The sequence below is a fragment of the Microtus pennsylvanicus genome, chromosome 12, assembly GCF_037038515.1.
Source record: "Microtus pennsylvanicus isolate mMicPen1 chromosome 12, mMicPen1.hap1, whole genome shotgun sequence".
Taxonomy (NCBI): domain Eukaryota; kingdom Metazoa; phylum Chordata; class Mammalia; order Rodentia; family Cricetidae; genus Microtus; species Microtus pennsylvanicus.
The window spans coordinates 58,739,554-58,753,764 of NC_134590.1; the positions used below are offsets into that span (position 1 = coordinate 58,739,554).

At 49.4% G+C, this 14,211-nt stretch overlaps 2 protein-coding genes across 5 annotated transcripts in view; one reads left to right on the top strand and one right to left on the bottom strand.

Moving 5' to 3' along the window:
* Window positions 1–14,211, bottom strand: part of Tmem128 (transmembrane protein 128) — a 286,921-nt gene that overhangs the window by 145,637 nt on the left and 127,073 nt on the right. The gene's annotated exons all lie outside the window — the stretch shown is intronic.
* Window positions 1–14,211, top strand: part of Slc2a9 (solute carrier family 2 member 9) — a 128,423-nt gene that overhangs the window by 83,885 nt on the left and 30,327 nt on the right. For all 4 annotated transcript variants that reach the window (XR_012907293.1, XR_012907294.1, XM_075943699.1 and 1 more), the window contains exons 9-10: window positions 1,803–1,904; window positions 4,266–4,341. Coding sequence is in view for 2 of the 4 variants with exons in the window: in XM_075943699.1 (XP_075799814.1) it covers window positions 1,803–1,904; window positions 4,266–4,341 (178 nt within the window). In the remaining 2 variants the exon portion in view is untranslated. The remainder of the gene's footprint in view (window positions 1–1,802; window positions 1,905–4,265; window positions 4,342–14,211) is intronic.

Sequence of the window (14,211 nt, forward strand, 5' to 3'; positions counted from 1 at the left end):
CAAAGCTACCCTGCAGAGATGCTACCATCCACACCTCCGAGGTGGGGAGACTCAGGCTCAGAGAAATGCCGCCGCTTAGTCATCCGTCCTTCCTGCAAGGAAGGCTGAGAGGCAGACTTGAGCCCAAGTCAGGCCATCTTCAAGCCCATTCACCTCTGAACAGCTTTGTTGCCCTATTCTCTTGGGTCAGGTTCCCAGGAGGCGAAGTGTGGAAGGCCTGGGGCTTCAGGAAAAAGCCCATCCAACCAGTCAGGGTATTCTCAACTGCCTCTAGTCCCTGACTGTGCATTAATGGCCTCTCCTGTCCGGGCAATGTCATGCATGGGTGACTTGGCCACATGCTGTATGCTAAGACTGCAGCCCCTATTCATCTGGGGGAAGGCCCACCTCCCAGGAAGCTTTCCATCACCTGGCTACTGGGAATCAGGACACAGACTCCCTGCTGTGAAACTTCATGGCAAAGACCCCAAGGTTTCTGGGCCTTGTCTCTCTTCTGATCACCTGAAGCTGCCAGGCAGGAGGCCACATGCTCTGTCTTCATGATCCTCCACATTGTCACCACTTTGCTCACCCAAAGCAGATAGTTTTGATTGATTGATTGATTGATTGATTGATGTAGTGTTTGAACTTAGTGTGGGTTTTATTGTGGCATTTTTTCATGTTATTTGTTCCTGTTGATTCCCATCCTCTCTGAATCCCCTTTTGCTTCCTTGTCATAGTAATTCTGCTACCCCCTTTCTCTTTCACCCCACTTAAAATCCCCTTCCTCCAAGGACTCTAAGCTTGTGTACCACAGATACCTGCTTACCCCATGCTTCTCACTGCTCCATTCACAGTAGCCAGGAAATGGGACATTTCCAACAGATGAATGGAGAAAGAAAATGTGGTACATATACACAATGGATTATTGTTCAGCCATAAAGAAAATGGAAATCATGACATTTGCAGGAAAGTCGTTGGAACTTTAGATATTTATTTCAAACAAAATAAGCCAGATTCAGAAAACAAATACTACAAACTTTTCTGTGTGTGTGTGTTGGGGTGGGGGGCAGAGAATACTAGAAAAAAGACCGTGAGAGAAGGAGAGGAGGTGGCACCCTCAATAGGAATCTGTCCACCTTCAAGCCTTTGCCCGAGCTGGCCCTCTCCCTGACTAGCTCAACCGTGATTCTTGACAACACCTTGGGTCCAGTTCCTGGCCTTCTCACTTCCTGCTGCATGACCTCTTCCAGGTTATTTCATCTCTCTGACCCTTGATGTTCTTTTCTTATGAAACAGTGGTGGTGGGGAAGGGAAGACACCCAATGTAAACAGCAAGCAGTGCCTTATTTAACCCATTCAGCCTCTTAGATGCCTTGGGGTAGAGTGGATGAGGTATTGATGTTCCTGTCCCTGTCACAGACTTTAGGACCTGAAGTCACAAGCGGAAGTCCACATAGCTGCAAAGTGGTAGAGCCAGGATATCAGTCCAAGTCTGCCTGACTCTGGCAGTGGCCTATGGTCATTATAGAATAGGGTCATTGTCTTTACCCACCTTGGTGACAGACAGAAGTGCCAGTGGGAGGAGACCAAGGACACTTCCAAAGCTGCATCAGTATAAGGTGGTCCTCCTGGATCACACCCTCTGTGTGAAACCAGCCTTCCAAGGCCTTCCATGGTCTTCCGCAGCCTTCCGTAGCCTTTCATAGCCTTCCACAATCTTCCATGGCCGCCCACCATCAGTTCCTAGGATCGTGGTCCCTTGTTATTGGGCTCAACGTGAAATAACTGTGTCCCCTACTTCTTTCTCTCTCTCACACCAGGGCCTGGTTATCGAGCGCCTAGGACGGAGACCTCTCCTCATTGGCGGCTTTGGGCTGATGGCCCTCTTCTTTGGGACCCTCACTGTGACCCTGACCCTGCAGGTGAGACATTGTGCCTGTCACTCTTTGGGGGGATCACCAGGGAGCTAGTTCTGGCTTCATCATTTTGGAGCCTTTGGCTTGTGGGCTCATCCTCTCAATAGATCTCTCCTGTAAGACGTCTCTCCCAAGGAGCTTCCTTTTCAGTATACTGGTGGTTCCTGGAACTTGGAGACAAGAAACCCAACTTCTGGCCCTGTCAATCCTGCAGATGAGCTGTGTTGTAGTGAGCAGGAAGTTTCCCTTCCCTGACTCTCAAACTACCTATCTTTGGAGTGAGGGGATTATGTTAGATGCCCCTAAGGTATCCTTCCAGTAATCACCTCCCGGCAAGGGGAGCTGGGCACTGCCCCTCAGGTGACTTCTCAGTGACCTCCCTGTCACCTGACTTCCTTGATGTGGAATCCTGGCTTTTCCACTTACCACTCTGCTGGCTCCTCTTGGGTCTTAGCTCTACAAGGGCAAATTGTCCTCTTAGCCTGGGATGCTGTGAGGACTGATGGACAGACTGTGGAGTGAGCAATCCAGGAGTGTGCATGGGCCCATAGGGTAGGTGATCCAGGAGCATGCATGGGCCCATAGGGTAGGTGATCCAGGAGCGTGCATGGGCCCATAGGGTAGGTGATCCAGGAGCATGCATGGGCGGTGGGGTGGGCAATCCAGGAGCATGCATGGGCGGTGACGTGGGCAATCCAGGAGCATGCATGGGCGGTGACATGGGCAATCCAGGAACGTGCATGGGCGGTGACATGGGCAATCCAGGAACGTGCATGGTTGGTGGGGTGGGCAATCCAGGAGCATGCATGGGCGGTGGGGTGGGCCATCCAGGAGCATGCATGGGCGGTGGGGTGGGCCATTCAGGAGCATGCATGGGCGGTGGGGTGGGCCATCCAGGAGCATGCATGGGCCCATAGGGTAGGTGATCCAGGAGCATGCATGGGCCCATAGGGTAGGTGATCCAGGAGTATGCATGGGTCCATAGAGTAGGTGATCCAAGAGCATGCATGGGCCCATAGGGTAGGTGATCCAGGAGCATGCATGGGCGGTGGGGTGGGCAATCCAGGAGCATGCATGGGTGGTGGGGTGGGCAATCCAGGAGCATGCATGGGTATTTATGTGGAGGAACAATAATATCCACTATCCAGACAAAATTCAGGGTGTCTCTTTTTAAAAACTTACTGTTTTCTTTTATGCATATGGGTGTTTTCCCCTGCATGTATGTCTGTGCACCACATGTGTAACTGGTGCCTGCTGAGGCCAGAGAGGGTGTCAGATCCCCTAAAACTAGAGTTAAATGTGGTTGTGAATCACTAGGTAGGTGCTGGGAACAAACCTGGATCCTCTGCAAGAGTAGCAAGTACCCTTAACGGCTGAGTCATCTCTCCAGCCAAAGACTGCTTCCTTTTATGTAGGGAAAGTCCAAATCATAAAAAAAAAATGACCAGAGTTTTGCAGCAGGATGATGGCAGAGGTGGGATTGGACCCCAAGGTCTCGATTACCAGCCCCACATCTGTCCCTTCTGCTCCCTCCCCTGATCAGAGCAACTTGCATTCATCAAGCACTGACTGAACTGATAAGTCTTGGTATTATTTTTAGGAATAAATTTTAACATTTAACGTTGGGCATCGTGGTCATCAGTCAGATATCCTAACGTTCCAAACAGTCCCAGAACAAGGCAAGAGTAGTATGGTGACGTCAGAAGCCTGTCCCTCAGAGGTGGTGCTGAGCTGGCTCCTCCTTGGGGGACAGTGTGCTGCGAGAGCTAGTATTTCCCCATATCCAGACGTACAGTCGTCCTGGACTGGGTGGCTATGCAGTGTCCTTGGCCCTCTGAGGTTCTGAGAGAGGGAGAGGAAGCTGCTCTGGAGTCTTTCTTCTGCCTCAGGCATCCCCCTGGTCTAAGTCCTACCCAACAGGACCTCAGAGCTCCCTCAACACCTGCCTGTAGGTGAGCGACAGGTCCTCTGGATGTTCCATGAGTGAGTTAGCTCTGCACACTCATGGGAAGGCAGGAGTGTAAACCCAGCGCTTTGCATGGTAAGGATGACAACAGGGAGAATTTCAATGTGGCAATACCCGAACATTTCCCCCTATGCTTTGCTTAGAACAAAGCATTCGATTGCTGTTACTTGTACATTTCCTTACCATTTCCTGCATCCTGGGGCCTGCGGGATTCTGCAAAGCATCGTCTCCTTGCATCCCACGTCTGGGAAATCAGAGGGCAGAATGGCTGATGGTTGCCATTTGCAGCAATGGAAGGTTAGGGATATGAAATGGCCAATCACACAGGCGGAGTCAGGAAAAACACAGGTCCATGGACATCTTGCTGTTCCTAGCCAGTTCACATTTACCTTCTCCTGCAGGACAGAGCCCCCTGGGTCCCTTACCTAAGCATTGTGTGCATCTTGGCCGTCATCGCCTCATTCTGCAGTGGCCCAGGTAGGACATTCTCTTGCGTCGTGGCTGGCCTGGGGGATTGGGTGGGGCTCAGATATCTCCTTCACTGGTGGGGGACTTAGGGCTCAGGAAGAGAAAAGCCTAATGGTGTGGGGGTAAGGGTGTGCCCCAGCTTTAGACCTTACTAAAATGCAGTAGGTTGCCTTCATTCTGCCCACAAGGGCAGATGCATGCTAACCGACACACCTGCCGATGGTAATGGCCAATAGCCCAATAATGATGAACCTGGGGTGATGTGTGCCAGGCTTAGGACCGACTTGTGAAGAATCAAAGATAATCAAGTTACACCTGTGTCTTGGAGAAGGTGCAGGGTAGTGGGGAAGTTCACTGATGATGGTGTCTAGGATGGATGAGTCACTGCTGATCAGCTGAGCTTGAGAGAAACTCCCACAGAGTCCTGGCAGGTCTAAGGAAGGTCACTGTCACTTGGTAGCAGGGGAACTCCCCAGCTGCAGACCCAGCCCCTACCTACCAGATTGCACAGTGCCTGCTGACTATAGCCAGGTTGGGCAGAATCTCAGTGAACACAGTTCTACCATTCCCTAGCCGGGCATCAACCGGGAAAGTTTGTTCATCTTGTTGTGCCTCAGTTTCCCTTCTGTAAGATGGAGTGTTCTTGAAAGCCTTGCCATTTTCCTGACCTTGTGACCGTGTCCAGCTAGAGCCTCCCTCAGACTGGTGTTAAGAGGTAGGGCACCATCCAACACGATTGCACACTCTCTCCCTGAGAGGATGTTCACAGCCTTACTTTGCTTTTTCTCTATGTTGTTGGAAAGACAAAATTGTGGGGCCGGGGCTTAGTCAGTCGTATATTGCCTGGTGTGCAAGGTGATCCCAGGATCCCATAAGTCAGTCTTGGTGACACCTGCCTGTTAGGTATTTAGCAAAACAAACGGATTAAACTTCTGTCTCATCTAGTGTTGCTTACTTTCAACTACCATGTTGGTCCCTATTTGTGACTGTTGGATGGCAAGCTTTTGTCCCCATCCCAACTATCAAGGAACTGTGATAAGATGGGGGGGCATGAAATGGTCAGGGAAACACCAGGCACACCAACACATACACATATGCCCACACCATGAAGGTGGGGTATTCAGAATGGCTGGAAGACAAGGGAGGCATTGTGCAGGCTAGATTCATGTCCACTTGACACAAGTAGAGTCATTTTGGAAGAGGGGATCTCAATTGAGAAAATGCCCTCCGCCACATTGACCTGTGGATAAGCCCATGGTGTATTTTCTTGATTGATAATTGGTGTGGGAGAACCCATCCCACTGTGGGTATGGCCTCCCGTGGGCTGCTGGTCTTGGGTGCTATAAGGAAGCAGGCTGAGCAAACCATAAGGAGCAAGCCAGTAAGCAGCACTCCTCCATGGTCTCTGCATCAACTCCTGCCTCCAGGTTCCTGTCCTGACTTCTCTCAGTGATAGAATGTGGCCTTAGATCTGTACGCTGAAATTAATACTGTCCTCCCCAAGTTGCTTTTGATCGTGGTGTTTTATCACAGCAATAGAAACCCTAACGAAGACAGGTACCTACCTGGCAGGGCAGTGAACTGCCAGGAGGATAAACACCAGTACAAGCTGCAGAAACCTGCAGATTGGAGGTATGGGCAGCAGCATCTACAGAGAGCATACAGTGTGCGAGGCCCTGTGTCTAAACGCTTAGACTCTCACAAAAATACCGTGGGAATGTAATTAGTACGCCAAGACAGCTGCCCAGCCTTTCCCTGCCATCTGAGGGTGCTTCCAGGAGAGACAGGCAGCTGTTGTCCAGTCACTTACACAGGGCGTCACTTCATTTCACATCGACTGTGGGGGTCTCTGCAAGCGCCACGCCCAGCAGAGTGTCAATGCACATGAGGCAAGAAGCAAGTCCCATTCAACAGCACTCAGTAACCAGTGTTCGTCCAAACTTCAAGAGTCTGACACCGGGTGGTTTATTTCAGGCATATTTAAGCACAGCACAATTTGGGAAAATGTTTCTTGGTGATGATTAACACAATCCTATGGTTACATCAAAGCTCTTGTAAAGTACAAGTTACATCATCCAGAAAGATAGGTTCTATGGATTATGTAGATAACCGAGACAGCAGGCTTATTATAAACAAGCTTCATGGTAAGGGTCTGGAGACAGAGAGAAGATAGCTGTAAACTGACTGAGATAAACATTAAAATCTGTGGGAGCTCATGAGGCCTGGCCATACAGACAGTACCGAGGTCAGCAAGCCGTTAATCACCTCCCTTCCCAGCCTTCTGGGCAGAAAACAGGCTATATATCTCTCCCTCTGAAGGGACAACCCCTCCTGTTTAACATTCCTGGTTAACACTCCTGTGAGCACAAAGACCTCCATGTCTCCTACCACTGATATCCAAGAGCAGCCCCTGACCTCTCCTGTGGGCACCCTGGGTTACCTACTGATACTAGCCCAGGGGCCTCCCACTATCAGCACTGAACCTACAGGATGCTCTCTTGCCTTCCTGCTAGTCAGTACCATTCTGAGGTGGGAAGGAAACGGGTTAGAAATGAACCGCCAAATTCTTTCCTTCCAAACTAGTCTTATCCTCAGTTTACAGACTGAAAGGAAAACGGTTCAGATTGATTGCCTCCTACATCACAGAGCTGAGAAACGCTGGGTTTGGACCTCACCATCCTGTCCTAAGACCCATGATACAGACCTGGCTGATGAGCATTAGCTGTTGGCTATAACTAGAGTAGAATTAGGTCCATTCTAAGACGGCCTACAAGGTTGACAACTTCTTAGACGGCTCAGTTGCTAAAGGCACTTACCACCAAGCCTAATGATGTGAGTTAGGTCCCTGGGACCCGCATGGGAGAAGGAGAGAACCACCAACCCCCACAAGCTGCCCTCTGACCTCCACATAGGCACGCACACGTGCGTCCATAAATGTAATATATTTTTAATTACTCAGATGAAAAGAGGTTCACACAGAGGATTCTGGATATGAGGAGGGGGCTTCCACTTTCTTCTTCCCAGGACGAGGTTAACCTCCATCTTCACAAGTCTACCCTGCACGCACCTACACAAGACCCTGTCCCTCTGACAGACCCTCCCAGCTGGAGGTGACTCTGCAGAATGCTGGTTTTCATAATTTCCATGGGTTCCCGATTCAGGCATCATCCCCACTCAGAAGTCAGGAACTGGCCTTGGGCTCTTAAATTCAGACCCCCCACCACCACCAAAGTCATAGCACTTGGTGTCGATAGAGAGCGTTCACATCTTAGGGAGTGACTCAGCTCCACACTGGTGCCCAGGGTCCCCTCCAGGGAGGTCACCTGCACCCTCCAAGTACAGATAAGCTTTCAGTCCTGACCCTTCATCCCCACACCCTGTGTTCACTCAGCAGCCACGCCTCTGCAGCAAGCGATCTCAGCCACCAAATGGATTGCTTCTAGGACCACAATCAACTCACAGTGACAGTGCCCAGCCCAAGGCCTCAGGAGATTACCTATCTCAGGGAAGTCCAGTCTGTGAGAGCTTTGCCACCTACCGAAGCCTTTAGGGCAGAGCCAAGCCCAGGAGGAGCTCTCTAGGACAGAGAGAAATCAGGATGCTGAGGGATAAATGGCTGAGAATCCCCACCCATGTGGCCTCCCCATAAGGAAATGACAGCAAGCCAGGGACCATCTGGAATTACCCTCCCAGGAGGAGGGAACACCATAGTTTTCCCCAGACAGCTGTCGTGAGCAATCAATTTAAGGAGACCCGACAGGGAATTGAAATTAGACAGAACGAAAGAACACAAGGACAGCAGTTTCCTGCTACATATTTTATGTGTGCACAGCCCAAAGGTGGCTCAGAGAATCCCATAAACAAGGCAGCTGAAAGCCTTGCTTTGAAGGACAGAAGATCTCGACACTTCATTTCCAGTCTGAAGGCTGTCATGAGGGCCTGACACCTGCAAGGGAATGTGGGCTTAGCGGGGAGGAGAGAGGTACCCAGATGAAGGATGGTCTTTGAGGGTAGGAATTAGGATGGCATTGAGCACTCCAGATGATGAAGCTGGCCCAATAGAATGTACCAGGTACCTACTTAGCACACATCTGGTATGAAAAGGGGTCCCCTCTACTTGTCATAATGCCCTGACCCTGTGCAGCCTTTCCTGCAGGAAAACATGACCTGAGGCCTGGGTGAAGGACAGAAACAGGAGCCCTCCAGTTACATAGGCCAGAGTTCCACAGAGGTCCTAATGAAAGATCCTCAGAGAGGACCTTTCCTCTCTGATGAAGACCCCAGAACCAGGACACTCCGAGACCAGGCCACAGGATGCAATTAGCAAGAGGTTTATTGAGTAAACACAGGTACCTGCGGGCAGCAAGTCTTTCGGAGGACTTGAGCGCCTGCAGACTGGGGGAAGGTCTTTTGATAGGAAAGAGGGCAGCAGAAGCAGATTACAGAAGCAAATGCGTGGTTAGTGGTCAGTTGGAATGGGGCAAGGGGCATAGGTGGTTTTTTCCTTTCCCAGAACAGATGTATGGGATCAGATATCCTGTTTTCCTTTTGGTTCTTCCTTTCCCAGCACAGATGTATGGCAACAGATTTCCTGTTAATTGATTCTATAGATATAGATATCCTGCTTTGCAGCCAGGGACCCTGACCTCACTCTGCACTTACATTGTTCGTCAAAAGCCTTGTGAAATGACGTTACAGCAGCTAAGCTGGGATCTTTCATAGGGGAAATTGTTTCTTCTGTGGATTGCTGATATTCTAAGTTGGGCACATGTGCTGACTATAGGCATCCTGTTTCCCTAGGCAAACGGGATGTTCTCATGAGAGCCGGCTAGCTGCAGGTCCTGAGAGGGTCCTGAGGGTCTCAAGCGGACAGGATGTTCTCATGAGAGCCGGCCAGCTGTGGGTTCTGGTGGGGGCGGCTGGGCTCATTATTGCTGCTGCTAACTTAATGCTACTAGGTAGGGGTCTTTCACTAACATCTCAACCAAGCTCTCGCAGACCCAGTAGGAGCATCTAGAGTAAGGAGATGGGGACAGAGGTAACTGAAACAGGAGAAAGAGAGAACTAGCTGTGCCCTCATCATATCTACAGAGAAGGAAGAGGAAGGGGGCTATTCATGACCTGGGGAGCCCTTGTGGAGTCAAACCGGGCATTAACCATTTTTCAAGGGGTTTCCAGGGAAGGGAAATGACTAAGGGAAGGCCATGACTGGTATTCTAGACTCATACATTATCCCTTCTTGTTCTGTGTGTCTGTGAGATCCTGGAGCCAACTGCATGGCCTCAAGAATCTCATTTTGGGTTAAAGAGCAGAACAAGAACTCTGCCAATAGATTCCATCACCACTAGGTTAAAAGCCAACAGATATGAGCGGCTAGTGTGTGCATGGCTCCAGATATTCCTGCATAATGAAAACTGAGCAGGTGTAGGAACAAATGAGAGACTGAGGGAGGGAGAAAGAGGGAACGAGAGAGAGAGAGAGAGAGAGAGAGAGAGAGAGAGAGAGAGAGAGAGAGAGAGAGGCAGAGAGAAGGAGAAAGAGGGAGAAAGACAAGCAAGCAAGCAGGCAGACAGACAGACAGACTCCCATGCATGGTTTTGGCCTCCTCACAACTGAACTAAGCAGTTTAGATGAAATTCAAATTGGGTAACTCTGTCCCCTGAGGAGTGAGAAAATTATGTCTAAGCCAGAGTGACAGGAAAATTAAATTCTAGCCTTTGTGAGTAAGTAGAAATTATTAGATAGAAAAGCAGGTACATATATACCCATACAACTAGAATCATAAACTAAGCCACATCCTGACACCAAGCCAATATGTGGTCATGATTCTTGAAAGATAAACCCACATAATACAAAATTAGCTGTCATTGCCAAAGACATGTCAATGAATTTCTACCAAGGTGAAGTTTACCTCTGGAGTCTCTAGCGTGTGTTATTAATAGAAGCCCCCCTTCTAGAAATGGAAATCCAGGCCTCAGGCCCATGACCACACAGGGGCTTGGAGGGAGGTCCCTGTGCCATGAGCCTTCTACATCCTGTGAATGCTAAGATACAACGTAAAGTTGTCACTGCTCCAGGCATGGAAGTCAAATGGACTTACAGGACTATTGTGTGAATGGTCTCCTTATATCTGAAGGCAAGGCTAGAAGACTTAGCAAGAGATGGAGGCCTGAAAACCAGCTACAGTGGGAAGCAGTCCCATCCTTGAGACCACCCAAACATGTGGGAAAACACATGGTAAGACTGTAGCCTGGAGGGAGGCTGTATAGGGATGCAGAGTGGCTGCCTTGCAGGAGCTGTCTCCCTTCAAGCCCTGAGTGCCCTGATGTCACAGACCTGTCAATGAGTTTCTCCAAGATGGGCCATCCTAGTGACCAACTGGAGTACAGGAACCATATTCTCAGTACATAGGCACCCAGATTAGGGAATGAGATGACAGAAGAAGGACTCAGGGCAGGAGGCTGAGAAAAGGAAACCTAGCTCAGAGTGAAATTGTTGTTTTAGTCTTGTTTCTATTGCTGTGGTAAAATCTCCTGACAATAGTGACTTTGAATGAGAAAGGTTTATCTAGCTTACCATTACAGGTTAAAGTCCATGACTGCAGGGAAGCTAAGGCCAGAGTTTGAAGCAAGTAGTCACAGCTACAGTCAAGAGCAGAGAAATGAGTGCACTAAATGTTTGTTAGTGCTCAGCACCTCTCTACACATATGCAATGTACAGGGAGTCTGTCTAGGGAGTGGCACTGCCCCACTGTGGGCACATTTGCCCACCTTTATGTACTCAAGAGGTACCCCACAGACAAGCCCACAGCCGCCATGGCTGGACAATGCCTTGTTGAGACTCTCTTCCTAGGGAGGTCTAGATTTGCGGCCCCCATGTTAGTCATTACTCAGCACATTGCTTAAGACAACCAACTTAAAAACAGAAAGATGTTATTTTTGACTCATAGTTTGGAAGGTTCTGGTCTGTCTTAGCTAGGCTTGTATTGCTGTGTAGAGACACCATGACCACAACAATGCTTATAAAGGAAAACATCTAATTAAAGACTGGCTTACAGTTCAGAGGTTTAGTTCATTATCATCATGGCAGGAAGCATGGCAGCATGCAGGCAGACATGGTGCTAGAGAAGTTGAGAGTTCTACATTTGGTTCAGCAAACAGCAGGAAGAGAGAGAGAGAGCGATACTGGCTTGAGCTTCTAAAACCACAAACCTACCCCCAGTGGCACACTTCCTCCAACAAGGCCACACCTCCAATAATGCCACTCTTTATGTCTATGGGGGCCATTTGCATTTGAACCACCACAGGTCTGTGATGGGTTGGGTGCATAGGTGCTGGAATGAGGCGGTGTGTCACAAAAAGAGCACCTGGCAGAGCAAAGCTAATTGTACCACCAGCCAAGGGCCTCCCCTCCATGGTCAGAAAGCCTGCCATGCAGCACCACTTTGAAGCTTCTACCGTTCCCATGTGGAGGTTACAGAACTTGTCTGTGATGGCTCAGGCTAGTGTGTGGGTGGATATTCAGGTGATCTCCTCTCAAAAGGATCATTTAAAGAATATTTGGTAGACAGAAAACTATGGGGAGAACACAGGGCAATGCTGTAGCCATAAATGTCTTGTCCTTTGGCACATGACTGTGATCCCCAGGATGAAGCCCTCTATCCATGAGTGGTGAGTAAAGCAAAGTCTTGCGCTGACAAGAACGTTCACCACAAGTCAAGATCGCGCTATCGGAAGGCAGAAGGCCTAGATGAACACCTTCCAGAACGTAGCATACTTGCTTTCAGCATTTTCTTGTCTTTAGAACCATGTGGCATAGAATGAAGAGGTTTCAGGGATTTTACACATCTGTGTGCAGTTACTCCTCTGTCTGAAGAGGGAATTCTGCATTTCCCTTTCTGCTTCATTTCGTTGCTGTAGTCAAAGGTTGCCTGGGAAAGAGAAGGCATGGATGGCAGGATGCGGTTCCTACATGATGAGGATTCACTGTCTCTTTCTCTGTAGCACTATGTGGTCTATCAGAGATATACACGTAACAAGAAACAGGATTTGCATTGCCCACACATTTTTTTTGTATTTGATTCCTCGGTTTGGAAAACAAGAGCTTGACCCTCAGAGGTTCCCAAGAAATAGTCACATGCTACCCCTGGTTTCTTTCACTAATGCATTCCTTGACTTTGGGTTAGTTGACCTCAAGCTGACCTGCAACCTTCATTGATTACTCCTGAGCCCTAATCCCCAGCCAAGACATAGAGTTGTTGTCGCTACTGGCCCGTGGCTGTGGGATCAAGAACAATGGTCTCTGAACTCTTACAAGTTTGCTGCAACTGGACCAGATTCTACGGGGACTTAGGCAAAGCCTCAACTCTCTTTGGGTCTCAGTTTCACTCTCTGTGAGAAGAAGGGGTGTGACCAGATGAAGTGTTTCTAGTTACATGGCCACCCTTGAGTTCCCTCTTTAGGGTTGAACACTACTACCACCCTCAGGCCCCAATGGCCTAAGAACAGTATCTCCACACTGTTGCTAAGCAACATGCCAGCCAAAGCTACTTCCCTGAATCTGGAAGCCCCCAGACCCTGTCACCAGATCTGCCAGTCATGCTGTTAAAACTGCCTCCTTCCAACATCTCAGACAACCATAGAGACATGACTTCTTGCTCTCTGTTAGGAGGTCTGGGGCCTTGGGATCCCCGCAGATGATGACGCCCACAAGTTGCTCAAGTCAGCATACTCCAGGCTCATGCTCTGTTTAATCAGATGCTAAGTCGCTCTGACCAAACGCTCAACATGAGTGACGTCAGGAGGAAAGATTAAGTTTAGCTCAGGTCACAGTGCTTAGTTCCCTCAATGCCAGGACCCTGGTGGGCTGGAAGGTAAGAGTCGTAGGACTGAGCAGAAAGAAGCTGTTCACCTCAGGTCAAACAGGAAGTGGGGCAGGGTGGGGAAGCCTGAGAAGAGGTATATAGCCTTCAAGGCACACTCAGTGAGACCTACATCCTCCAGTGAGGTCCTACATTAAGTTTACACCCACACATACACAGAGAGACAGAGACAGAGAGAGACAGAGACAGAGAGAGAGCGCTGCCATTTGGGGACCAAACTATTCAACACATGAGTTCTGGAGGTAGGAGACACTTCATATTTCAACCATAACATTTTCCTCTTTTGTTTGATTGAATAACATCTGCCAAGACTCATGTCTCCTTGGGCCCTTGGAATGCAATGTTGCCTAGAAATAAGACCTTTGCGAACAGTTAGTTAAGGCTCTTGGGATGTGATTCGCCTCATTGGAGGAACAAAAAAAGACCAGGAGTCACCAGGAAGGAGTGCTCCAAGACGCACAGAGCAGATTCTCCCCCAGAGCCTTTGGTGTGAACAAGGCACTGCCGAATCCCAGGCTCCCAGCATCCAGTTCTGGGATGATAACTTCCTGTTTTATTAAGTGACCACATTTGTCTTCATTTGTTACAGCAGCACAGGAAACTACTCTGACCCCTGTGATGGCAGGAAGGCACTTTGTCAACTCAGACAACTATGGGCACAAGAATTCCAAGGCCCTAGGGAATAAGAGACTTCCACCATCCAGTGTGATGGAGGCATGGGGCAAACTGCTCGGTGAGGGTACAGCACATGCTCTGCTTGTCTAGGAAGGCCAGGGAGCTTTCAAAGTTCCCGTTAATGTCCTGCAGTTGAGTTCCTGCTCCACCAGGAGCATGGCCATGTGCATCCCTAGGCCCACAGCAGCTCTGCAAAGGGGACTTCCGTTCTCACTTCTGATGAGGATGTGAGCTCTAGGGAGCCTTGCTTAGTCCACATCGCATGAAATGAAGATGGCAGAACCAGAATTTACCCGACTCTGAGCCCGATTGCCCCCTCCCCA